This window comes from Rhopalosiphum maidis, chromosome 1 (genome assembly GCF_003676215.2).
Source record: "Rhopalosiphum maidis isolate BTI-1 chromosome 1, ASM367621v3, whole genome shotgun sequence".
NCBI lineage: Eukaryota > Metazoa > Arthropoda > Insecta > Hemiptera > Aphididae > Rhopalosiphum > Rhopalosiphum maidis.
This window is the reverse complement of record NC_040877.1, coordinates 50,310,584-50,338,367: the sequence shown is the minus strand read 5'-3', so window position 1 is coordinate 50,338,367 and position 27,784 is coordinate 50,310,584. Positions and strand designations below refer to the sequence as shown.

At 24.9% G+C, this 27,784-nt stretch overlaps 1 protein-coding gene across 7 annotated transcripts; it reads left to right on the top strand.

The window, feature by feature from the left end:
* Nucleotides 1–1,502: 1,502 nt before the first annotated feature.
* On the top strand, nt 1,503–27,784 carry LOC113561088 (aldehyde dehydrogenase, dimeric NADP-preferring). 7 transcript variants are annotated; one of them, XM_026967301.2, is made up of 14 exons: nt 1,504–1,574; nt 1,911–2,088; nt 10,277–10,339; nt 18,923–18,960; nt 19,044–19,187; nt 19,260–19,355; nt 19,430–19,651; nt 19,712–19,875; nt 19,956–20,186; nt 20,254–20,454; nt 21,180–21,295; nt 22,904–23,039; nt 23,110–23,260; nt 27,075–27,784. In XM_026967301.2, the coding sequence occupies exons 2-14, from the start codon at nt 1,926–1,928 to the stop codon at nt 27,096–27,098; spliced, it is 1,749 nt and encodes a 582-aa protein (XP_026823102.1). In that variant the 5' UTR covers nt 1,504–1,574; nt 1,911–1,925; the 3' UTR covers nt 27,099–27,784. The 7 variants fall into 7 exon arrangements, with proteins under 7 accessions (XP_026823100.1, XP_026823102.1, XP_026823101.1 ...); XM_026967299.2 differs by lacking the exon at nt 27,075–27,784 and having other exon boundaries at nt 1,503–1,574; nt 23,110–23,456; XM_026967300.2 differs by lacking the exons at nt 1,504–1,574; nt 27,075–27,784 and adding an exon at nt 1,623–1,735 and having other exon boundaries at nt 23,110–23,456.

Below are 27,784 nucleotides of genomic sequence, written 5' to 3'. Positions count from 1 at the left end.
ATAATAAATGCATTACTTTGAAGCTTTGTGTCGCCGTATATAAATAACTAGAAATCAAATTATAAATTTATAAATCAACAAGGTTTTATTTTATAATAGAATTTTGTAAGTTCAAAGTTTTGTTACTTAAATCTACAATGGAATTGTGATTTAAATTTTTAATAATGTATTTCAATACACTGCGTGTATTTGTATACATAGATTTGAGCTGGGTCAATAATTTATAATATTATGTTAGGTCACCTGTTACATATACCTGTTATAAATAATCCTATACTTAGCAACAGTGTTATAAAGTATGCATGGTGTTATTATAATTTTGAGCAAAAAAAGATATATATGAAGATAATATGATATGATGTGATATATTATTATTTATTATTATAGCTATTATATATACATATAAATATATAAATCTGAGCAGGTGGCGCAATCTTAAAAAAAAATATGTATAATAATAGCTATATTACATTACTTTTGAGATTGCAAAACTAGGTATATTATACAGTCAAATACAGAAATGTCTGTAGTATTAAATATTATAAATTAAAATTCACAAAATGTATAAACATATTATGTTTTATTATGCTATTTCTTAAAAATATAAATGAATACAGCTTAAATAAGTCATTACTCATTATTCTTTTAAATAATTTTTGCTATCTCTAAAAAATAGCTCAATTTACTGGCACCTGTAGGTACCTATGCGAACTATATTAATAATAATAAATTATGCAAAACAATAAACTCGCGTATAACAGTTAACGGTATACTGCAGTGTATAGTTTTTTGCAAAGTGGTCTAAGTAGGAGTAGGTTAATTGTTAAGTATGCAGCTTTTATAAAATAATATTATATACGTTCCGTCGTCGTGGTGGGGAAGGTGTAGATCTGGAAGGGCGCATACGCATATAATGAGTCCCTACCTACATACGTCATACTATTTACCTATACGATTCACGGTTGTATACTTAAACAGTTAAACACAATATATATGATTTGAGAACGACATGCTGGATCATTATTTATATATTTAGACATTAGACAGTAATTTTATATTATATCGCCACTTTTTTTAATGATTCCCTCGTCCTTGTAATGTTTTCGTCCGTGTCTAGAATCGTAGATCGCGCTATATCTATTATATTTTAACATATACCTTATCTACTATGTATTTTAGCTACGAGTTGTATTCAGCATTCGCGTTGAGCACCAACGACGACAACGCCGTTTTCATTCGCTATCAATAATTTAATGTGTTTGGTTGCAGCCGACTCGCAGAGGTAGGATGACTCACCTACCAATTTGTACATATTATAATAACAACGTTACATTGAGGCGCGCACGCTAACCAACGGCTAATTTTGAGTTAGGTGCCCATATTATAACCAGCAAGGCCACAACTTTTCCACAGCCGAACCGTCCAAACAATAATAATAATAATAATAATAATAGTAATAATGTATTCTAACTTGAAAGTAAGACCTTATTAATCTTAAATACAGCACCCGTTCTGTTGGATTTTCGCAACGATACCGCCGAACCGGTCCACTGCGGAACGACACTGATCAAGCGGTGCGTATTTATTTATTTATCTTAACTGTTATTTTACTCCTCTTCGGGCTCTTCGACCATTTGGCAGTGCGTTTCCTTTACTTTCGTCTCCGTTAGCTGTTTTTATGTGTAAGACATACATTTTTTATACTTCGCCACGACCGAATCTCGAGCGTTTATGTGTATGTAAAAATATAATAAAATATTACCTATATTGTTGTATAATATAGTTAGTAATAATAATAATAATAATACATAATATGTAATATATATTTATAATATCGATACTATTAACCCGTCGTGCATTTGATCGCTTTTCACTTTTATTATTTATTTATTTTTTTTAACATTGTAAAGATACCTTTGTTATAAATGTCTGATGTAACAAAGACGACGATTCCGGTGCTGTTGCAAGTGACCGCGGCCGAAGACGAATTGCAGCCGCTGCACGTGGAATTTGCGAACGGTGTTCGCGGTTCAGAAGATGATAATCTGATTGAGGTCGTGATTTCCGATAGTGACCTTGAACCTCACAGTAAGTACTTCACCTTTATTATTACCAGAAGGCAGAGGGTTTAGAGTATTAAATTATGTCCTTAAAAATGCAATTATGTTAAAATGCATTAGTTATAAAAACGTAGAAAAAGCACAAAAACATTTTTAAATCGGATATTCCAAATCATTTCTAAGAGTCTAAGACCCATGCAGGCTTATGCTATTCAGATTTGGGGTTGTGCCAAACCTTCACAAATCCGTACTATACATGCATTTCAGTCTTAAATAATCTAAGATTTCAGTCAATATAGTCTTTTGTCTTGTCACTTCTGTTCCCTGGTACATACCCAACGACATGCCCCAACTGACTTAAAAATCGAAACACTACGAGTCGTAGTCTACAACAACAAGTCTCCAAACACCACTACCTACCCTAGATTCCACTCAAAATTATCATCACACACAAACCTTTTAATTTATTAACTCTCGTGGAAATATTTCCCTGGATATCTAACGCGCCGTTTGAAACGTCAATTGTGCAGAAGCTTACTCTGTTAGTCTGTTCTATATCGTATTTTATTATTATACACGTAGCATAGATTGTAAATATTCTAATGTCATTGGACAATAATATTATATTGCATTATATATGTTTCTATTATTATTGTATTATGCTAACATTTTTCATACTATTATTTTGTTAGAACTTAGATCACATTTTTATAGAAGAAAAAATGCCCTGATCTTCAACTTCAATGGTAGTTTTTGGTAGCAAATTTAGTTAGTAATTGGTGTTTTTGAGAGGGAGTGGAGGGATTAAAAGTACCTAATTAACTCCCAGTTGGTTAAGTAGGTACTTTTAAAAATAATATAATACGAAAAAAAAAACAGGAATATTTTATTTTACTTATCACCGACTTTTGACTAAATTATTTTATTATTTTATTGTTATTAAAAAAATATTGTTCTAAGGAATTTAAAACAATTCGCCACCGGGAAGTTTATTATTTAACACAAGGTTTTTTGTGTCAAATATCTAATTATGTTCAAATATTTACATTGTTTTTTTTATATTAAAATATATTTACACCTTATTATTTTAAAACAATAAGTAAATGTAGATTACAAGGTTATATATTTTACAGCTCATAAATAGTTCGTGGAGAAAATTTTTCACTAACAACACCTCAAGTAAATCAAATATCTATACAAAAAAATTGTGCATATTTATAGTTTCTATATTTATTTTAATAATGCTATAGATCGACTTAGACTTTGTATTCAATTGTTTAACTATAGCAATCAAATTGATAATTTTATAAATTTTGAACTACAAAACTCAAAATCTTTAAATGCATAAATCAACAATTAAAAATTAGTCTAAATAGAAAATGATAATTTTGGTAATAGTAGAATGATTTAAATTGTTACAATTAATATTTTTTATTTACAACAAAAAAAAACAAAACAGTAACTAGTTTTACTTAATATTTACATTTTTCAGTAATTTTGTTTTTCTAATAATATTGAATTTTACAAGGACTCCTCACTCCAAAATATTAACTAGATCTAATTATAAGCAAAACAAAACTATCAAAATTTAAGAATTATATGTCTTACCTTAAAAGAAATTTGTTTGTTACATCATCTCGTATAACTAGACAGTAGACTACACGCCATATAATAATTTAATATATTAATATTATGTAAATGATTTCATCGACTAGCAGTTATAAGTATACACTATAAACGCTACAGGTTGCTGCTGATATGAAACCTCATAGTAATAATCCATATTATTTCTTTTTAATATGGCTATAAATAATTTATTGTGAAAGTGAAACACGCTACTTTTTAAAAACAAGTTTTTATCATATCGACACCTGCTTTATAATTCATTATACATTTCAATACTAATATTATAATGGCTAAAAGCTATCTATATTTTTGCGACACTTATATGTCATAAAAAAACAGCAATCTAATTTAATGCTTTAAAGTTATTTGTAGTATAGAGTATAGACTATTCAAAATATTTATTAATGATAATAACAAACACACCAACATCAACAATAAACTACTCATTTATAAATCATTCATTAAACCAGTTGAGAAATGCGGTAATCCAGCTATGTGCCTATGTGGAATTATAGAAATGCTAAAAATCAAATTTAAAATAAATTCAAACGTTTCGAAATGTAGGGCTCATAAAACTAGTCAATGTTTCAGCTTATGTCTCAAATAATACTATTCCTTTCAACCTAGTTCACGAAGAAGCTAAAAATCATTACCAACGCTTCCACAACCGTTTAAGAGGACGTAGTTCCCGCATGTGTTATCTCCGTCTTATACTCGTGCAACAACGTGGGACTCTGGATTATTTTCTTACCTTTAAATTTCATAATAGGTCAGTTCACTCTAATATCAAAACTACCAGTACAATATTAAAAATGGTGAATGAAAATTTGCTATGTCGCACGTGTGCAAGATGGAGACAACACATGTGAGTTCTACGTCCTCTTAAGCGTTTCGTGACCATTTTAACTCTCCCTCGTTTTAAAAATTTAAAACACTATTAAATAAAAAGAGTTAGTTATAAATGGATGATTTCTCACATCCAAGTTTCCGTGCAAATAGTATGTGTTTATTATTAATTTAGTACATTTTATAAATGAATTCGTATATAATAATAGTAATATTTATTCCAAGAGCATATTATATTCTTATTGTAAATTGTATTAGGTATATATTGTATATTACTTTATTAAACTAATAAAAAAATGAAAAAATATAGTATATAATGATGTATGGTGAGTAAATACCTACTATATTATAGTCAAAACTCACAAAGGATTCAAAATAAATTACTGGAAAATTTTATATTGGTATAATAAATATTTAACTTATCAGTCCAAAAAGTTTATAACCTGTATAAATTCGTTCTAAATAACGAAAAAAAAAATATAGAAAAATACTAGAATAAAATATCATAAATACAATTGTTATTAATTAAGTTATTTATAAAGAGTTTGAATAGAAACTTAAAAAATAGTAAAGTAATATCTTGTTTTAAGTTGTAAGTGAATGAAATATTGACATTTTTTAAAAATAACTTTAAGTTAATAAAGTTAACTTTTTCTTTTAAATTTTGTGACAACTCTGTTGAGAAGCACTGAATTTTAGCAATCTATTATTGAATTAATAATAGTAATATCATAGACCTTTTACTAGTAAAACGTCTATGAGCATTAACATTTAACATTGAATTATATCGAAGATTTATTGGTCAAAGTCCAAATTTGTATACATATATTATTTTTTATTGTTGTTGAATAAAATCATTTTTGCTATATGTTATTCCTTTTAATTTTAAGGTTGATTTTTATTATAAATATATCAAACCAACTCATTAATATTAATGATTTATAATAATATATAATTTAGGTAAGGTTATAAATACTTATTAATTACACAGTTGATATTTTTTCATATTCTAATTTATTAATAATAGGTAGGTATAGTATACAAATTAGTATATTTTTAGAATATTGACCATCAGAGAACCTTTTTGATAAAAAAAAACTTAAGGTTGGTATTAATTACGTATATTTAAAGTATATCAAAATTTTAATTACTGTGAAAAAATTAACCAATATGTATTTTAATGTATCTTTTATCTATTATACTAATTACTCATATTTAAAAAATATATGAATTGTACACAATTGTCAATAGATATAATATTGTTTATAGAAAATTATTTACCTTAGATAATAAAGCAAATAATTTAATTTCCTTGACAATTATAGAGACGTAGAATATATAGTTATTTGAAATAATAAGCATTCATCATAGACTATAGTAGGCAAATTATCATCTTCTAAGAGGTCATATCATATTCCTACTAATTTTTTACACTTATGGATTATTATTATAGCTATAGTCTTATAAATAACTATTTAATTAATAAAATAATATTTATTTTTATATTACTCAACCCATAATAGGTTCAGGGGCGCATTCGGGCATACCAGCTTTGTACTACGATTAATTAAAGACTAAATTAGCAGTGACTTGCATAGTTATATAATATAACGAAAAAAATAATGTATGGTTTGTTCTATGAATTAATGATAATATGTATATTGTATAAATAAAATTTAATGAATTATTTTAAGTTCTCTTCGTCATTATTCAAAGAATTTATAATTAACAATAACTTATTATTCAATTATATTGAATGTAAATGGAACGCGATGAAAAAATATGATTTGTGAATTGTCGAAGTGGCCATCTAGTGATTCCGTCTAAAATTGTTATTTTTTCGTTTAAATATTTAAGGTTAAAATTTGAACTTCAATAGCTCATAAAAAATTTAAAGACTGCCTTAATTAAACTTTTTTTTTTGATTCCAGTAAAAAAAAAAAAAAAACTTATGAGAAACCTTGTATTATATTGTCAGACCTTATAGGTATTAAAAATGTATTACTACATGATAGAGATAAACTTTGTAAAAATTTGAATTTGTAAATACAAATTATGGTTGTATATTTTTGGTATATTTAGATCCTAATAAGCGAATGAATGTATTGATTTTATCATAGGTATATGTGTTTTTTTTATGACAGCATCACCTTTTAGAGTTTTAAAATTGCTTGAATTTTAAACTACACTTTAGGAGTAGTTTCTGGTAGCTAATTCGATCTAGTTGGTACTTTTTTGGGGGGAAGAGGGAAAGAAATTTTTTTGTTTTTAGAATTCAAATATTGACAAAATTCATCAAATTAATAACATTTACAAATAATTTTTTAGTCAAAAACATTTTAAATGTTCAATAATTATAGTTATAGGCTTGAAAATATAATAAAAGATTTCTCAAATCGTTCATACTGAAAAAAAAATGTAATAAGTATATATATTATACATTTTTGATTGCCATATTAAATTTAAAATTCTATAAAAATACATATATTTAGGTAATCCAGGAATAACGATGAGATTTATATTATTATTATTATTTTTATTTTTTAACAATCTGTTACAAATAAATTGAACTTAAACGCACTCAATTTGTGAATTTGATGGTACACGAGGGAAAATAAAAAATGTAATAACAAGAGTGACTGAGTGAAGAGTCCTCCCGTTAAAAGGATTATTAAATAATAAACATTATTCGTGATCACTTAAATTTTAACATTTTTTATGTATTTTACCATACATACTGAATATGTTATAAACTTATAAATATAATATTACTATAATAATTAATTTTTTTTCGAAAAAAATTAATTAAAGTACCGTAAATTGAAATTGTATACTAATATAAAAAAATTAATTACTTTAATAGAAATATAAATCATGAAATATTTTTAGTGATTTAAGTTGACTACTAATAAATACGTTAAAAAATTTAAAAAAAATTAATTAATTTGTATTATTAAAAGCAAATTTTTAGTCTGCTGACGTATATTATTTTAAAATGTCTAAGTCATACATACTATCTACTATGTTTTATTTTTCTAGTATGACTACTGTACAATTACTCTCATACTTATGATTATCTAATATTTGTGTGACAATTGATTTTGCAGACAGTGTTAACTGTTAGTCCTTACATTATAGCACCGGGCGCATGTCAACAAGTCGTACCTTTTTTTAATGTAAACTCCGCCTGGAAAAAAACAGGTAAAATTTAAATCATGTAAATTTTGCCAGTAATCAGGTAACAGTATAAAATTAATACTAAAAAAATTATATTTTTTTTTAATAATGTCCACGTTAAATAATAGTTAGGTATGCGTAATTTGCCAAATAATTTAAACATAACTTAAAAATAAAAATAATATTTGTCTAAACAAATCAATTACACAAACTATGATGTTTATTATGTTAAATAATGATAATAAATAATCGTAATAATCATTAAATGTGTAACACTATTATTTATTTTTATTTTTTGAGCTTCTTTGATTGAATTATATACTGTTAAGATTTATACATCAACTTTGGAAATTTCGACGTATGTCTAGTTGTGTGTTATTTATGGTCTATTAAATTAGCAAATTAGTTATCAAAGTGTGAAAACTATACAAATTTACCATAATATTTTTTGAAATATAAATTTCTTTAGTACATTCAAAATTTAACCATATCATAATTATTTTTTATCTCCATATTACAAATAAATAACTACAAAATGGTTTTTGACTTTTTTTTATTGTAGATCATTGTTAAAGGTATGCTATTAGTTATATATCAAATTGAAAAAACTACAATACAATATCTGCATTATTTTTCGAATTTAAGCTACTTTCAAATTAATTTACATATTGTATGTATAAGATATATCTTATACAGACATAAAATCTAACATACTATATAGTACATAGTATGTGTTATCTGATTTGTCTTCATTGTATTAAGCCAGATTATTTAAAACAAAATCGTTGTTTTCGTAAATATCTGTTATTTTTACAATTTTTTATTGTTTTTTTTTTTTATTATTGTTATTATTGAACCTACACCTCTATGTCTATGTTATATTCGTTGTTTGTTATTTTTTTTAATTGCTACATAATTTTTCTTTGATAATAATTATTTAAAATGTAATAGTTCTAAAATCAAGCATGAAGCACTTATTTTAGATAGTAAAAAAGCTCTAGAGTTTTGTGTGGCATCAATGGCATCAAATAAATTTGCATAGTCATTTTTTTTTTACTCTTTTTAACACTGAATTTCATGTATTATCATTTATAATGTTTGATAGCATCTTTTTGTAGAATGGAAATACATAGGCCTTTGTAATTTTCGGGTATCCATAACAATTAATTATTCGTTTTATAAAAAACTGAAGTCATTATGTTTATGTAGTATACTATAGATTATGAATTTACGATTTTTAATTATAAAATCTGTTTTATTTTTGTGATTTCGAGTTGTTCGTTGAATAAGTATGTTACGTGTATGTGTGGAAGCATATCACTGTATAATACGGGGTAGTCTAGAACGCATAATATAATATCAATATTTGCATAACCGGTAATATAAGATGGAATATTGCCTATATTGAATTCCCTGAGTACTGTCCGTATTCAATCGTTAAAATCCGCCAAATCTCACCATTCATAAGCGCATATTTTACAACGTTCAATACCGCACACATTTGATTAACAACTAAAAATTAAACATTTATTGTTATTAAACAACTGTCGCTCAAATTATTCAGTATATATATATATTAAGATATATAATAAGATAAAATAAATAATGTATAGTAGATAATACTTAAATTGAAATAAATTTACATCTTGTAGTGTTTTAAAATATTCTATTAAATTAATTTCATTGCTAATGATTTTGATTAAATGATTAACTGGTTTTAAACGATAGTGTGTTTTTCGATAAATGTATGGATTATTGATATTTGATACATATTAGTGTATGTGGTATTGAAAAGTTTAATTTTATAAAAACTGTGCGGAATTAATGTATATACAACTATAAAAGTGTACGGATTTTAACGATGACATTTTTCTTTGAAATTCACCTAATAAGCTATTTAGCTATTTAGTTATATGTCAATAACCAACTTACATATTTTAATGTTATGTATTATAATTTTTGAATTATAATTGATGATAGATTGAAAAGATAACGTTAAAAAATAATGATTCAAATATCAAGCATAATATAGATATTCTTCCCTTTTAAATAGTCAGGTATTCATGTATGAAATTACGTCGATAATAAAGTTGTGTGTAGTTTACTTAAAAATAAAATAAATGATCAAAAAATAGTAATTTAAAACTTTAAATATAATTGACCTTCAATTAAAAATAATGTAAGATTGTAATTATTTATAATATTTTGTATGTAATATTTAAGTCGTTATAAGCCACTAAATTTATATATTATGTCTTGTTAAATGGTAAAAATCGCCCTTGAATTTTTACGTAAACATAGGATTCTAAATCATTTGCGCATGCTCCAAGGCAAACAGTGACCTGTTAGTGAATAGTGGGATCAGCCGGTTTTCATTCCTTGCATTTTGCTATATCCTGTTTATTATTTGAGTAAAAACTTCAATCAACTATAACTATAAACACATACAATTGTTCAATTCGACCGCAGATTTCTTACGTACCTTGTACATATAAACCATATAATATACATTTAATGTAAACGCATTCGTATACCTATAGTGTTTTTATATTATTATTTTTTTCTAGGTATCGTGTTTAATAAATTCACTCACGAATATCCCATAACTACATCGACGACTTCTATACCTGGTATGTATATTTTATTGCTTATAATAACAAATAAGTTATAGTATAGTATTTTTATAATTTTATGATAATGTGAAAACTTTAAAAAACTTAATAAGGTATTAAAACAAACTGCAATTTATACATAAATAATCTCAACATAATTTTTCTTTTAATAGTAACAATTTTATCAATACTATATTATAATTTATTAGAACACGTCTTTTATTGCAAATACTGGTCTGTTATTTTATCTTAAGAGGATAATAGCATACCTGCATATATAGGTCTTCGTCTTATTAACAAACAAAATGACAAATTGTGTTAAGCAAAATCCATTTTATGTTGCAAGAGTAAACTTATATCTATCATCAATCTTAAATGTAAGAATATAATATAGAGTATCTCGTAGGGTATTAGTAATATTATAATTTTAAAAGGAGTTATGAGTATTTTAAAGTTTTAATATTTTACATAGTTCTAACTCACTTTAAAACGATAATACTAATAAAAACCTATATGAGATACGAAGATAACCAAAGAAAACACATTTTGGTGTCGGGGTATGACATCCTCTTAATTATATATATATACTTTATATTTTATGTAAGGAGTTATTTAAATTATAAAATTTGTTTATAACACATTGGTACGATCTGCGTGTATTTTTATTGAATTCCAGAATTTTAAAATTGCATGGATATAAGAATTTATTATGTAGGTAAAACTAATATAATATTTCACTTTTCACCTCAAATATCAATTTAAAATAAGCTACTATTTTGAGTTAATTTAAAACTTTAATACTCATACAATACACATATAATATACTCACAAATTGGATTAAAACATTATGAATTTAATTTTGTATCTCAAAGAACATACATCTTCTACAATGTGCCATCATTTTAATAATACTACATGGATATTGTTCTATTTAAATATTTAATTTACTATTATACCTACTTTTGAAAATCCCTTAATGTAAGAAATAACTTTTTGAAATATGTACATACTATACATATAGAAATTATACCAAGTCACCTAGATAATCATGTCAATGATTTCTCCTTTTTGTCGTTTGAAAATTAAAAAAAAAAATTTAAATCATGATGGCCTTCATGTTGATCTCGGAAGGAAAACTAGTAATAGTGAGATGCTTGTACATGAAAAAGTATACATACAAGTTATAGAAATTGTTAAATAATTGAATTATTTTAATAGTGCAATAATATATGTATGAAGGTAGTATCACCAGTATTTCCTCCCACTTAATACTATATAGTATATACATATAATAAGTAATAATAACATTAATAACGTTAATGTAAGTTGGAATATTATATTTATTTTGTATGCATGTGTTTAGACTTTGTTGCAATATATTACTTCACTTTTTAATTCTATATTTATAAATAAAACAAAATATTTAAATAATATCTAAACTACCTCAATTTCAATATTGGGTAAAGTTATATAACGTCTAAAAAATTTTGATCTAAAATAATTAAAAATAAAAGGCAGACAAAGTACAGACATCGATTGATAGCTTGCCGAGGTGACATTTTTAATTTGAAAGCAATGCGATATTCAGATTACGATATATTTCATTCAAACGTAGTGGCAGGTGGCAGACTATTTTTATAACTACTTATTAATTATAAACATAGGCGCGACTATTTAGGGAGGGGTATTTTATGGCTCCCCTAAATATTTCCCTAGCCCTCCCTGATGAAAAATATTGAATCTCAAAATTTTGTGATTTTTGTTATAAAATTTAATCATCTACATATATCTATAATCTCAATAGTCAATATATAAACGAAATAATTATCAAGTTTGAAAATGATTTGTTATATTCAATGTAGACAGTATATAACAGTGGTTTTTCTCACATCAAGGTTTTGAATTTTTTACCATGTTTTTATTATCTATGTTATGTTCTAAATAACCTGAGCACCTTTATCAATCAGCTAATATTTGACGGCCGTGGAGTATGATTGCGCGCGTTTTACCTTTTTAGGTAGACGATTGCGCGCAGTGCCAGAATAACAAAAAGCGCATGATTTTAACTATTCAAAGGCATATACGATTTACGCGTGAAATTTTTTATTAAACATAAATTTATTTATGTCATAATTATTTTTAATATTTAAATACAGATACAAATACATTTAAGTCGGCTACTGAAACTTGAGAAGTGGTTGCTTGATCGGCTGTGTATATTAAACTATTTAGGGGAAGAAATGGCTCATTGAGAAACACCAGCTAGAATTGAGGCCAAATTTAAAATTTCAGAGCCAACTTTTGTGACAAAAAAACGTTTTCCAGTATATGATTTAAAAAAATAAATAGTGCAGAGAGGTAGAATGATATTAAGCTTAAATAGAGACCGGAGTGCCGAACACTGTCTGTTATAAATATATTTGTTTTAAACTTCAAAGACAGCTCCTTCCATTCCTGGTAATCCTCTCAGACGTCTCAAACGTAATTGGTGCCGTGACTTTTTTGACCTCCCTTTATAATAATTTAAAAATTAGTAATCATCAGTGTGTGTCATTAATGGATCGCTTCTCACATCAAGCGTTTCATGTAAATATTTGTATTTTTTATTAATTGTTAAACTTGTTTATTTAATTAATACTTAATACGATATATGTTCCTACTCTTATCATATATACTTATTGTGCCCCTATGTATAGATTGTATATTTAAAATAAAGAAAAAAAAGAACTTCAAAGTTCAAACTCATTATAATACATATTATAGAGTACATAATTCATAGTTTAATTAATTATGTATATATAGACACACAATTCCACAATAGTCATCAGACACTGAGTCATGTTAATAAATTATAATTATGGCTCTGGTTAAATAAATTATTTTGAATAATGTTTTTTTAATTCGACAAAATTGTACATAACGTTAATAAAATTAATTATTCTGCTTACAGTCTATCATAATATAATACAATTTATAAAAATACAGTTAATGATTTGTAGTTATTTGTTAGTATAATATAGATAATATAGGTAATATACCTATAACATATTATGAAAATAAATAAATAAAAAATAAATTCTTACGTCTGTGAATGGCTTGTGGCTTTAGCCGCTTTAGGTATATACGAAAAACACATCAAAGATACAGTGTCTAATATTTTTAACTGCGATACTACGAAAAAGTACCTATTTAGCTACCTTAAATTGACAACATTGTCAACATTTATAATTTTCCAGACTTTTTCAAGTTTTTTATAATCATCATAACAAGTTATATTTCTAAATTTGTAATCAATTTAATCTATAATAAATTACATTTTTTTAATTTAATAAATCTGATTAACTATTAACTAAATTAATTAATACAAACTTAATCAAATTTAGTACAAAATTATTTTTAAATATACCTAATATGCATTTTAATTTAAGAGGACGCCTATACCCACTTGTGTTGTCTCCATATTTTACAAATGTAAAATATAGTAAAAACTTTTTTGTGCGAGAGAAAACCATTCAGGGTGTAGTGATACTTGGACTTCAAATTGATATACAATATAGTTTAGAACATTATCTGTGAAATATCTCGAATATCGTTTTTATATTTTTGATATCACTTATTACGAAAATAGTTCTTTTTAAAAGAACAAATTATTTTTGTGTTTTTCCAATTTGAATAACTTTTTTTTAGGTTTGATATCAAAAAAATAAAAACGATATTTCACAGCCAAAGTTCTCTTTTTTATATGGTGAAAAATTCGTTTCTTAGTTATGACTGTAGCATCTGTACTCTGTAGCCTTTTCGGTTCTTTCCGCGCAAAACAATTTGTGCTGTTTTATATTTGTTATTCGGAGACAGCACATGCAGGTGTAGTGTCCTTTTAAGAAAATAAGAACTATAGTTTATAATTCATGTGGATAATTAATTTTAATTATATGAGTTAATTATTACATTGTAATATTGAAACGAGATTTTGAATTTTGATATATAGTGAAACCTGTTTAAGAATATCCGGTTTCCGTCAAAACCCTGTCTACATTTCCCTTTTTCGCTGATTCACAAATATATATTTTATTTATATTAATTATATTAAATACAATTTTTTATTGTTGATTTGTTGTTTACCATGGTAACACGTATGAAAAAAACAGTTTCAATTATTATTAGAAACTAGTATTTTATTAGTAAAAAGTAAAGTTGATATGACGAAAATATAGATGATATTTGTGTTACACAACTTAATTATCTTTGGACGCTTAATTTGCCTTTTAGTACTGGAATTTATTTGAAATTCAAACATTTGTTCGCGTAGCAACTATAAGTTGCTTGTTCTAGAGTAGGAACTCTAAAAGCTTTGTATATTCACACATAAAATCAGAAAACCAAAAGTATTGTTAATTCATTCAAATTATGTTAAATGTTGCATTCAACCAAATTTAACACCTGCATTTTTGCATCGATCAACGAAGTCCACAGAGATACTAGTACTAATATAAAACATACATATATTGTACCTATGAATTACGAAGAGTATAATAACAATAATTAAAAGACCCGGGGACCAATTCCGTATTACCCGATACATTTCATAATTACCTACACGGCGGCTACACCCATCTACCAGAAATTTAAATACTAAACTGAAATTTGAATTATTTGATAGTGTTGAAGTTGAATTAAATCTAAATTTCAAATTCTATAATAATACCCTTACAAGTTACAATACTTAAAATTAATTATACACTTAAACCTATATAGTATATATCTTTTATCCCTTAAACAGTATAGTGGTGTGACTGCCAAGCCTGTGGATTTACTAGAAAATCCACGATCCACTGATCTTGGTCCCCAAAATATGCCAAAAACTGCTGTTTATAAAAAAAAATCTGTAAAATCAATAGATTAAGACCGGTAAGAAATGGATTTGAGTTGTTTATTATTCTATAATACTGGTACATTACCTCCCACCCACACTGACCATCACTGATTTTATGGTAGGGTAAATGTCCTCCAAATTATACTCCTACAAAAGTATAAACTTAAATATATAACACTTGCTAACTTATCCATTCTCTAATTGTATACTTTGGTGTAGAATATGTATAGGTATATTATATAATGTATAAATAAAATTATTAAAATAATCTCAGCGTATGCAGCAATTTTTTAAATTTCCACAAATTTACTAAAATTAATTAATTTTATATTATACTTTTTATATCCAATATACAGATATTCCATTTGAAATGTACTTGAAATGGTGTATAGTCATATAGATCTTCCAATATGCCATGTTGTACAGGTGTCAGGTGTGCAGTGTGTGTGAGATTATATTAACATCGCGTTTGTTATATTAATAAATCATTAATAATGAATAATAATCGGCTTATTTTTTTCCAATATTTTTAAACTATTTTATTTATTTTTAGATTATAAGTACAGCGAAAAATGTATTAATTTTACAAATTGTATCATGTGTTTTAATCCTGAAAACACTTTATAATAAAATAATATTTCGATGTGTGGTTTCTGGTATCAAATTTATTAAATTTTTAACCTTGGAGAAACAAATTATTGAAATATTCAATACAATAATAATTGTAATTTTAAAATATTTAGAAATAATTGGGAAAAACAAAAAATGTATATTGGGTATATATTAAATAAGATATTACTGTTTTACTGTTATTGGCCATTAGATGGCTTTTTGTAAAAATTAATTAAATAGTGTACACTATTCAAAAAATTATGGTGTAATGGAGCTAAATCATATAAATATATCTATAATGCAGTAATGTCCGTTGTTCAATATCATAGATAATAATTATTGTTGTTAGATAGTTAAATTGCACGCCGCGCAGCAGCATACGGAGTCGACACCGAATACTACGTTGCTGACACCACGGTAGTTGGTGTAATACTGCGATATGTCAATACATAGTAATATAGTATGATGCATACTGATGATACTAAATAAGTAATGATTGTAAAAGTGTAAAGATAAACAGTGGCTATTTTTTCTGATTTTCTGTAGTGCACATTTTATAAAAAAAATGTATATTTTACTTTCAAGGTATGATTGCAGATAGTCATAGACAATCATACTACTATTAAGGTAGTGCACATTTTTATTTTTTGTAGTGCACATTTGTAATTTCGTAGTGCACAAAGTATGTCATAGTTCACACAAATATAGACACTGGAGGTATTATCATTTTAAATACTACTCACCATAGTAAAACCGTTAAAAGTTAAGAGGACGTAAAATCCGCATGTGTTGTCTCCATCTTGCACACGTACGACATAGCAAATTTTCATTGACCATTTTCAATATTGTTCTGTTATTTTTGATATTAGAGTAAACTGACCTATTATAAAATTTAAAGGCAAGATAATTATCCAGGGCCGCACATAGCCTTTTATTAATATTATTACTTTTAAGTAAGTTATGATCATTTTAAAATGTACAATTTCAAAAAGATCATAACTTACTTAAAAATAATAATATCAATAATAGGCTACGTTAGGCCCTGGATAATTATTTTACTTTTAAATTTTATAATAGGTTAGATCACTCTAATATCAAAACATTCAAAATTAACAGTACAATATTGAAAATGGTGAACGAAAATTTGCTGTCGCACGTGTGTAAGACGGAGACTACATTCTCTTAAAACGCATAATTGTATAAATAAAATGTATATGATTTGCAGAAATAATTTCCTCACATTAAAAAAAATTGGATGATTTTAATAAAATTATAATTAAAAAAAAATTGGTATCACCACGGGAGACCACTAAAAATGTAAATGTTATTAAAATGTTTAATTTTTGAAAATATGGTTCTTAAGTGTACATACAAAAATATCAAAAATCAGAGTTTGATTAAATTTATTATTAATGAACAAAAATGGGGGTGAGCGTGTTTGGTGAATCACTCTGTATACTAGCTATTGCTTTAAAAATAATAATTGTTACTTTGTGAGATAATTGGATTATAAAAATATATAGTGATATCACATACTATATACCTACATTATACAACCTACCGGCATTGAGTCGTGACTTCGTGAGAGGTAACAAACTAACAAACACTACACTCACTGCTCACAGGCCACAGCTGATATATAGATATTACACTCACACACACATACACACGGTTGACATAAACTTATATACATATATATATATATATTTTATTTATGTTTTGTTTTACATTCGCTGTATTAGTGTATTGACGGTTCCAAATCATTCCAGTTACCATTTCGTCGTGGCACTTCGCCGAATGACGTATATTATGAATATTACTATAATATTTCATTGCTAATTTTGTTATTTAATTTCATTGCTCATTCCCTTTAATATCTATTTTAGGTATCTACGTGTTTTCTAAAAATCGACTATATACTATATAGACATACACAATTTGAGGAACATACTAATGCTTACTATTAACAGTATTAACTAAATATTTATAGTGTGCAAGTGTAATATTTTATTATTATAAATTACTAATTAGATATCTGGAATTTTCTTATCGCATTTTAAACACCTTATATTTTTAAATTATTCGGTCCACGTGTGCTTAGAACTCGCTACTCGCTACTTATTTACTCAGTGCTCTTCGACTTGTGGATTGTGCAATTGCTATATTTTTTAATTCGTGCGATATCGCTGATATCTGAATCCGATAGTACTATTATCATCATCGTTCACTCTGATACTAATATACTGTAGACTGGTTGTAATCTGTAAGTATATAATGTATATAGTATATTAAATATTATTAATATTTTAAATTATATCGTTTTTAATTTTAAACTCTGTTTAAGATTTCCAAATTTCCAATGCTTCAATTATCATAGTATAATACATTTTCATGTTCCGAAATTCATCTGTGATAACATCGATGAATGATTGATTGTTCCTTTTTAAGTCCAACAACCTGACAGATTTGACTATATTACCATAAATCAAGGCTCTCTAGATATAGCCGTGCTATAACTACAGTAGTATACTTATAGTATACCTAGTCTACGAGAAGATCACAGAATATAAATAATCTACTGTGACGTGTGTAGAGTTTAATTTATTTTTTAGTTCAAATTTAGTTAACGTGTTACCAACACTCGAAACGGTGTACTGGCTATGAAGTAACGGCCCAACAAATAACAATGTACATAACGTAATAAACAAAAACAAAAAACACTTTCTATTTCGTTGATCTATGATGACATGATTCAATATACCTACCTAATACATAACAAGATTGTATTACATCTATAATCTCAATATCGTATTAAAGAATGAATGTAGGGTAGTGATTTATTAAAAGTAATAATTAAGGCGACAAAAACAATTTTTTTCTACTTTCTGAATAGCTCACCACACTTTCCAGCTAGGTAAAAATATTCTATAAATTATTTACCTATTGATATGCAATCATGTATAATGTAGATATACTACATAGATAGTGACAGTGTTAGCTACAATATGTATTATGTACTTATTTAAAATGGAAATCACTTTTGTTAAATCATATTGTCCTTATTGTGTTCATAATTTTAAATGTTAATTCTATTATAATTTTATGGATTTTTACAGGTACAACAACTAACGACATAATGGCTAACTATGCAGATGTATGTATTTTTTATTTATTTTTTAAGAAGTATTTTACTGTATTCAATAGTCAAATTAACAAAAACATCTCTCTTTTATCTAGGTTGTAGAGAAAGCTAGAACAGCTTTCAATAGTAACCAAACAAAATCATTACATCTCAGAAAACATCACCTTAGGCAACTTCTCAAACTCTTAAATGAAAATTCTTCAGACTTACAATTAGCCCTAGCTTCTGATTTAAGAAAGGTTGTTTGAATTACTGTTAATTAATATTATAAAAATAAAAAAACTTCTCAACTTTGAATTTTATTTGAACAGAGCAAGCAAGAAGCAGTATTGTTTGAAATTGAATATTTAAAAAATGATATTATCAACGCTCTAGGTTCAATAGAATCCTGGATGAAAACTGAAAGGGTGTGTACAATACTAAAATGTATACGGTAACTATTTTTTTGAGAAATGTTGACATGTATATATATTTTGTTTAGCCTGATAAGCCATTGATTAATATAATGGATGATGTATTAATACATAAGGATCCATATGGAGTTGTATTGGTAATGGGAGCTTGGAATTACCCATTACAGCTTACTTTGTTACCTGTGATTGGTGCAATAGCTGCTGGGAATAGTGTTGTTATAAAGCCTTCTGAAATAGCTCCAGCTACTGCTAAACTCATTGCTGAGCTAGTACCAAAATATCTCAACAGAGTAAAGAACATTATTTCATACTTATCCATTTGTTTTTACATTAATTTTAATATTTTACAGGATGCTTTCCCAGTTATTTTAGGAGGTGTAGAAGAAACAACTCAGTTACTTAAACAAAGATTTGATTATATTTTCTATACAGGATCAACATCTGTAGGGAAAATAGTCAGAGCTGCTGCAAATGAATACTTAACACCTGTTACATTAGAATTAGGTGGTAAAAGGTATTTTTATATTTTTTCTTATTAAATTATATTTATTTTATGAGAGTGTATTGATAATGACTTGTATTTTTTTGTTGTAGCCCCTTATATATTGATGGCACTGTTAATATGGATATTGCTGTTAAGCGTATAATTTGGGGAAAATGTATTAATGCTGGACAAACGTGTATTGCACCAGACTATATTTTATGTACTCGTCAAATTCAAAATACATTTGTCGAGAAAGCTAAGCAACTGTTAAAGGCCTGGTATACTGACGATCCAAAAAATTCTCCAGATTTTTGTAGAATAGTTTCTGAAAAACATTTTGTGTAAGTACATTTAAATTATACTTGCTAAGATATTCTTGAAAATATTACATTTTTATTTGGTTTATAGGAGATTATTAGACTTGATGACTAACAGTGGATCAATTGCAGTTGGTGGTAGAAACGATAAAAAAGATCTCTATATTGAACCAACAATATTGACTGATGTGAAACCTACAGATCCTATAATGAAAGAAGAAATTTTTGGCCCTATTTTACCAATTGTAATTGTGGATAATGCTTATGACGCTATAAATTTTATTAACAGCAGGTAAATAATAATAATAACATTTTTTAAATTTTTAATTCAATATTATTTAATTTTAGAATTTTTAATACAGAATGATTTATAAAAAGTACATACATTTATTAGCTTATTACACACGAGCATTTTAATATTGAGTTTGATCTTAAGTGTCATCAAATCAAACTTAACAATTTCACATTGTAATAATATTTAGGAATAGAAAAATTTATCTCCTTACCTTATATCTATTTACTTTTATTCAACTTTTAGATTTTAATAATTGGACACATTATTATAAACAAATATACTACCATTATTTGGAGTTGTTTAAAAAAATATATAAAATAAGTTTATATTTTAATTCCTTTAATTTCTTTGAATACATTTTCTTGAACTTAACCAAATATTATTTGTCGTTAATATGATATTTTATAAGCTTAAAATTAAACCCTACAATTTATTATAAATTTAAAATGTATGTACCCAAAAAGTGATGTTTCTTAATACAGTTTAAAAAGACATTTATTCAATTAATATTAAATAATCAAATGCAATTTTCAAATTTACAGTTTTATTCTATAATTATAGTGTTAAAAAAATATAAATCAGGTATTTTATCATTTTTTTTATAGAAATTATGAATTATTATATTGTATTGTATTTCAATTTAATATGCTTAGTATACTGATGGCAAATTACTTAATATTTAAATACTTAATTTTAATAAATATTTATGTTTTATCCTTCAGGAGTAAACCATTAACGTTATATGTATTCTCTTCCGACCAAGAAATGCAGAATTTATTTATGAGACAAACTTCTAGTGGATCATTTTGTGTAAATGACACCGTTAGTCATTATGCCGGTAATAATCATTAATAGACATTTCAGAAAGTTTCTTTTTTTTCCTTATAACGATTTCTTCTTAAATTGTTCTTTTTATAGTATCGCTTGTGTACATAGAAGTGTAGTATAATTCTGGTCATCATATATCAAAAATATTTTAGTATAATCATTGATGAATTCACAAATTAATTATAATTATTTAATCATACAATATTAATATAATTAACTACTAAAACTTGTCATTTACATAGTACAATATAATATTTTATTTGTATCGTGTGGCGTATGTTACTTTAATTGCAATAAATACCATAGAATATTGATAGTTTGAGAGTATCTTGTCTCAAAATAATATATTGGTTTTTGGAATAATATTTTTGAGGTTTTGACATTTACTAAATTACTTTTATGGTGACGGTTATTACTAAATTTATACAGAAATCATAGTCCATTGGCTTTATACGTATTTACTCAAAGTAAAGCAATCATTGACAACATGTTGGAAAACGTGAAAGCTGGTGGAGTTTGTGTCAATGATACTATAGTACATGTGTCTGGTAAGTAATTTATTTTCCATGTGTGCAGTAGTATGTTTTTTAAAGCTGCTCTTGGCATGAGAAAATATGTATGTGTTATTGAGTTAATTAAAAATAATAAATATTGTGTTAGTAAAAAATTCATTTTAATAACTATATTATTGTAATTATTTATTTTAATTTATAAAACAATTGAAGTTGTATTTTCTTTGCTTGTTTCATGTGTGCTATGGCTACACTTCTTAACACTTTCAAAACTGTAAGTTTATGATTTTATATTCAAACATTGAATTGGATAATCTATTTTACCTACAAAAACATTTTTTATTAAGTTTTTGGATAGTTATTTAAAATTTAAAAATATATTTCTACAAAATATATGTATTGTTATTTTAACCACTTAACTACTGAATTTAAACAAAGATAGTTGAATACATTTTTTTTTATTAAATTTAATATAGGTCTATTTTCCCTAAGAAAATTACAGTTTTGGATATGCACTATTTAGTTGGGTTGGATATGTAATAGAGGTAAAAATTAATCAAGTTCTGTGATCTTTAACATTATAAGTCAACTTAAAATAATTTTATGTTTATACTAGATTATATACAATATTTATAATTTGCTTTTTCTGATAGATTTGATGTTAAAAATAATAAATGTATACTATTTATACTATTCTTTATTTTCAGGTTTTGTTATTGGCTTTTCAATCACCATAAAATAATTTAGTTTTAGTTTATATTTAAAAATGGTTAGGTGTTTATTGTGTTTTTGTGACATACGCTTATTAAACAAAATAGTGTAATACTCACTTAATTATTAATTACATAAAAACTAACAAGCTTTTTTTAAGTAAGAAATAGATATGTTATTTGTTGTGCAAGCAAGTATTCTAGCCCTGTTTAATATCTAATGGCTTTTAAGTTTTGTAACAACCTTTTTTTTATTGAAATATTTATTTTATTCATACAATGATTGCCTATTCAAAATAATTATTTTCTTATGTTATACTAACATATTTAAAATATAATATTTTTAAAATAATAAGTAATAAGTATTATTATTATGTTTTTTAAAAATTTATTTAGTTGAAAATCTACCATTTGGAGGGGTCGGTCTTAGTGGAATGGGAGCCTACCATGGAAAACATACTTTTGATACATTTACACATCGGAAAAGCTGTTTGATCAAAGATTTCAACATCATTGGAGAATCATTTTCTTCGTTAGTAGCACACAATATTATTGTTTTACTTCTTCAATTTTATTAATCTTAACAAATTTTTATAATATAGAGCAAAATATCCACCATACTCCGACAAGAAGTTAAGCATGGTATCTTTCTTGATGAAGAAGAAACCAAACATTAATTTCAAATTTCTGCCATATTTGTTTGTATTTGGTCTTGGGGTTTGTGCAACCTTTGCTTTCAAGTATTTAAATAAGGTACATTTAAGGTCTAATTTTCGCTTTTAATCAAATCATATTACAAAATTCATTAATCATATATTTACCTAACACTATTTATCACCTTTATAAGAGATGTAACTAAAATAATAAGAGTAAACATATTGCACATTTTAAAAAATACACCTATACATGTTTTTATATTTTCTTCAGAACTTATATTTGGCCGTATTCTATTATGTTGTTTTGTTTACAGATATAATAATAATATTTTTATATTTTAATTACTTTATATTATTTTTTTTCAACAATGAAAGTTTATAGTTAATATTGAAATAACTTGTTTTATAAATATATATATTTTTTATATTACTTATTTATCCATTTCTTTTATTTTAAATATTTTTTAATTACTTTAGTATAAATCTTAGCCATACATTACAAAATGTCACATATATTTTAAAGACAAATTATACAGTTTGAAATGATTTAAATAATTTCAGTTTTTTTTATTGATTGTCTTTTTATGTACACATAATTAATTTACCAAGATTTTTAAGGTAATCAGAAAGAAATCCTTGGAAAAAATTGTTAAAATAATACATTTTTTTTCACTGTATTAGTTATTGTAGTAATAAAATAGTTGGGTTTATAAATTGTATCTGTAAATAGTATGAATATTGATTCATGTTGTGCTAGGAACAAACAGAACAAGAATGGTATCATCTGAAGATTAGTTAGAACTTTGATAGATGATAGATTCATCACAAAAAAAGATTGTAGAAAAATGGAAACATGATTGATTGAAAGCAGATCAAATATTCTTAACTATTTAATTCAAAATATTTGTTAAGTTATTAATTTTAATTTTATTTTTAATACTCCAATATTGTAATGTACAAAATTAAAAATTCATGAAATTTTTCAACGAGTTTCTGGGAGAATTTTACTGAGTGCTTTTTTTTATTTATTTTTTTTTTTTTTCAATAAAAATAACTACTAATCTACATGATCATCGGTTATGGTTGGTTTATGGTCTTTAGATAAAAAAAAAAAATGAAAAACCAGAAAGTTATAAAAAAAACTATTGGAATTTCTTAAAATTGTATTATTCAATTTAATATAGTGGTGATTTTGAAATGCATCATGTATAATGATTATCTTATGACATATTAATTATATTTTCTTACTCGAAAATATGATTTAAAAATTGTTAATAGTTTAATTACAAACAATTTTTTTTATGGATTACACAAGGTATTTTTATTTTATATAATTTAAATATTATGTTAAGTGGTTTGTTAATTAAATATTTTTTAATTTTTACATTTTAATGTTTTTTAAAGATAATTGTATTTTATGATCACCTAAGTATAATTTTTATTAGTCTAATTGCTTTCTAGTTAGAATAATTTATAGCAAAAATTCATTTTTAAAATAAAAGTATTTAAAATGAAAAATAACTAATTTAGTTATAACCGACAAACATGATACTTAATTTATGTTGTATGAAATGTAGTGTATACTTGAATAATTCAAAGACAATATCAAATATCAATATTAATTTGCTTGATCTTTCTAATAACAATTTAGTTTATTCAGTTGAAACCTTATTTAATATTTGCATTTGTCTATATTTCACACGTCAGGAGGTATCATAGACCTTTGGTGGGTTTACATAACACTCAAGTTAATAACTATAATAGATTCTTGGAATATGGTGATTATAAATTTATTACTGTTTACTCACAATACTCTTTTTAATTTTATCTTTGATGTTTGATGAATCCATTTATTAGCATGAGATTTATAAATATCTTCTATCTACGTATTATTAGTTTATGTTTATAGGGTTATTATAAATTACAATATCAACTATTAAGAGGAAGTCATAGTTGGTATAAAAAATATGAATTACTTAAAAAAAATCTCTAGTACAAAAATGTATTCAATTTATATACTTATCTAATGATATTTAGAATCTAGATTTAAAATTTAAATGCCTTACAAGCTACCAAAAAATGCTCTAATAAATAACCAAGTATGCTTAAAAATTTTATCCATTTTTTTTTTGATGGACACACAAGCGAGAAGAAAACTATAATATAAATGTCATAATTTTTAACATTTCTTTATCTTAACCAAACAACAAAAATGCAAAAACAAAGTACTAAACTTAGGAATACTCAGGGATGTAATTTTAGGTTTTTTTCCGGGTATACGAGGCATCAAGTAAGCCATTTTGAAATTTTACCACCAGTCCATATAAAAATACGTATCCTGTAAATTTATCCTGCTACTAATTATTTTCTTAAATTTTGGATCGAATCAATGCATCAACATAAATAGTAAAAATCAAAAAAAACTGAAATACAATAAAAATATATAGCACAATATCCGTTTATAACCAATGTTATTTTAACTATATTAATAATCGTTCATTATTTTATCAGTGTACAGACTAATTGACACTATTTTAAAAGTAAGAGGTGCAATCGCACACCCTGATCCTTTCCAAATGACGCCCCTGGGTATACTTAGTTATTGCATTATTGCCTTAATCTATATACTATTTCTTAAACGTTTTTAACACATAATTAATTTTATTTTTTATTAATTTTTTTATTTTTAAATTAAATTTAGTATGCTGTCTTTATTTTTAGTCCGGCAATTTTTTTTTCTTAACTACCAAGGAATATATTCTTTATACTAAAGAGTAAATTTGAAAAGTTATAGTGACAATCAAGACTTAATACCAATATAATAAAACTAATCTACAAATATTCTAAAACGATACTAAAAACTAATAAAAAATAAAATAATTGTTATATATTGGTGTTTAAATTTCAAAATATAAAATACTTGCTGTACCTGTGCATTTTGTCGCTGGCAAAACTATGCTTCCTAGTATATGTTTCAAATTTTGTCCAATTCATTATTAAATATTGTGTGTAAAAATGTTCAAAATTTAAAAAAAATAAAAGTTTAAACTTAAATTTTGATTTTTGTTATTTTTAGCATAATAATTATATTTTGCAATTTATATCACACTAATGTTATATTTAATTTAAATTAAAGTTTCTTATTAATTTATTTTATAAAATGAACAATATAAAAGAAATTTTATTATTTATAATTAATTTAGTTTATAATATAAACAATATTTTTAGTCTTATTTTCTCTTAAACTTCTTCAATTTTTTAAACTACTCTTACTCTTTATTTTATATTATTGTAAAGCATTTTGGGTTATTACTAGAATTAGTTACTTAGTCAGCTATGCCTTCAAATTTTATAGTTTGTTTTATTCTATATCAGTATTATCAAAAAGAAATTGACTAAATATTGATTGACTTTGGAGCTTGTCAAAAATTATTTTCACTCTATATCACTCCCGTGTCCTTAATATAGAATACTTAATAATGATTTAAACTTATTCACAATACATTAAAATATTACTACAATAATTGCTTATTTTCTATATAAGTTTCTTCATTTATTTAATTTTTACCTAACTATTGGTGTTTGGATATCCGTGACTATTTCTTTCTTCTTCAAATATTTCCTAAAAAGTTCTATAACATTTCTTTTATTCAAATTTTTTATAAAAGATTTAAGTTTTAAGTTATAACCTATAACTAATTTATATAATGTATGTATTTAAGCAATGATATATATAAATTATTATTAATAATATTTAATTTGTAACAATAACAAATAAAATTAAGTTCAAATTAATTTAATAATACTCCTTAATAAAAGTAAATGTAATATGCATTTAATAATTTGCTTATATTGAGTGAATTATATACTATATTTTTAATTTAATAGAGAAAATTGATTAATTTTTCCAGATTGCTGATGAAGAAACGGAATAAAATTAAAATAGGTCAATTAAAAATGATTTAATCATGAATCATGATGAATAGCTTTATATTTCTATCACAATATTGTAAAAAAATATATTTTGTTATTTTTATTTTTTTATTTCATTATTTCAACAAGAATCAAAATGTATAAGTTTATTAGCTGCCATCAGATATAATTTTATAATCAAATTATTAGTTTCAAAATTAACTAAATAAGCAAATTAAACTTACATTTTATATCATATGTTAACTGTCAATAATTTAAGAAAAAATATGTTAGTTACTAGCCACAACTAAGCGGATAAACTAATATTCCGTGTATATATTTTTTAACTAAAGGTGGAGTATTTAGAATAAATTTTTAGTTTATTTATTTTTAAAATTATTTCTATTGTTAAGTTTATGTTTTTATTATTATTATTATTATTTTTTTTATTGAGCTCTTGAAATTGTTAGTTATATCTACTCAAACATCTAATTTTAGTATATTTATTTTACAACAAAAATACAATACAAAATCAACACTAATAGATAAAAATAGTTATTAGTATCCACCTTTTTAATCTTAATACAATATGTAAATGTATGTACAACACAAATTTAGATTGAAAGTATTTTTTAAATAAAAATTATTTTAGCATTTATGTATCATTATTTTTTTTACATAACTTTTAAAATCAAAATAATAAACATAA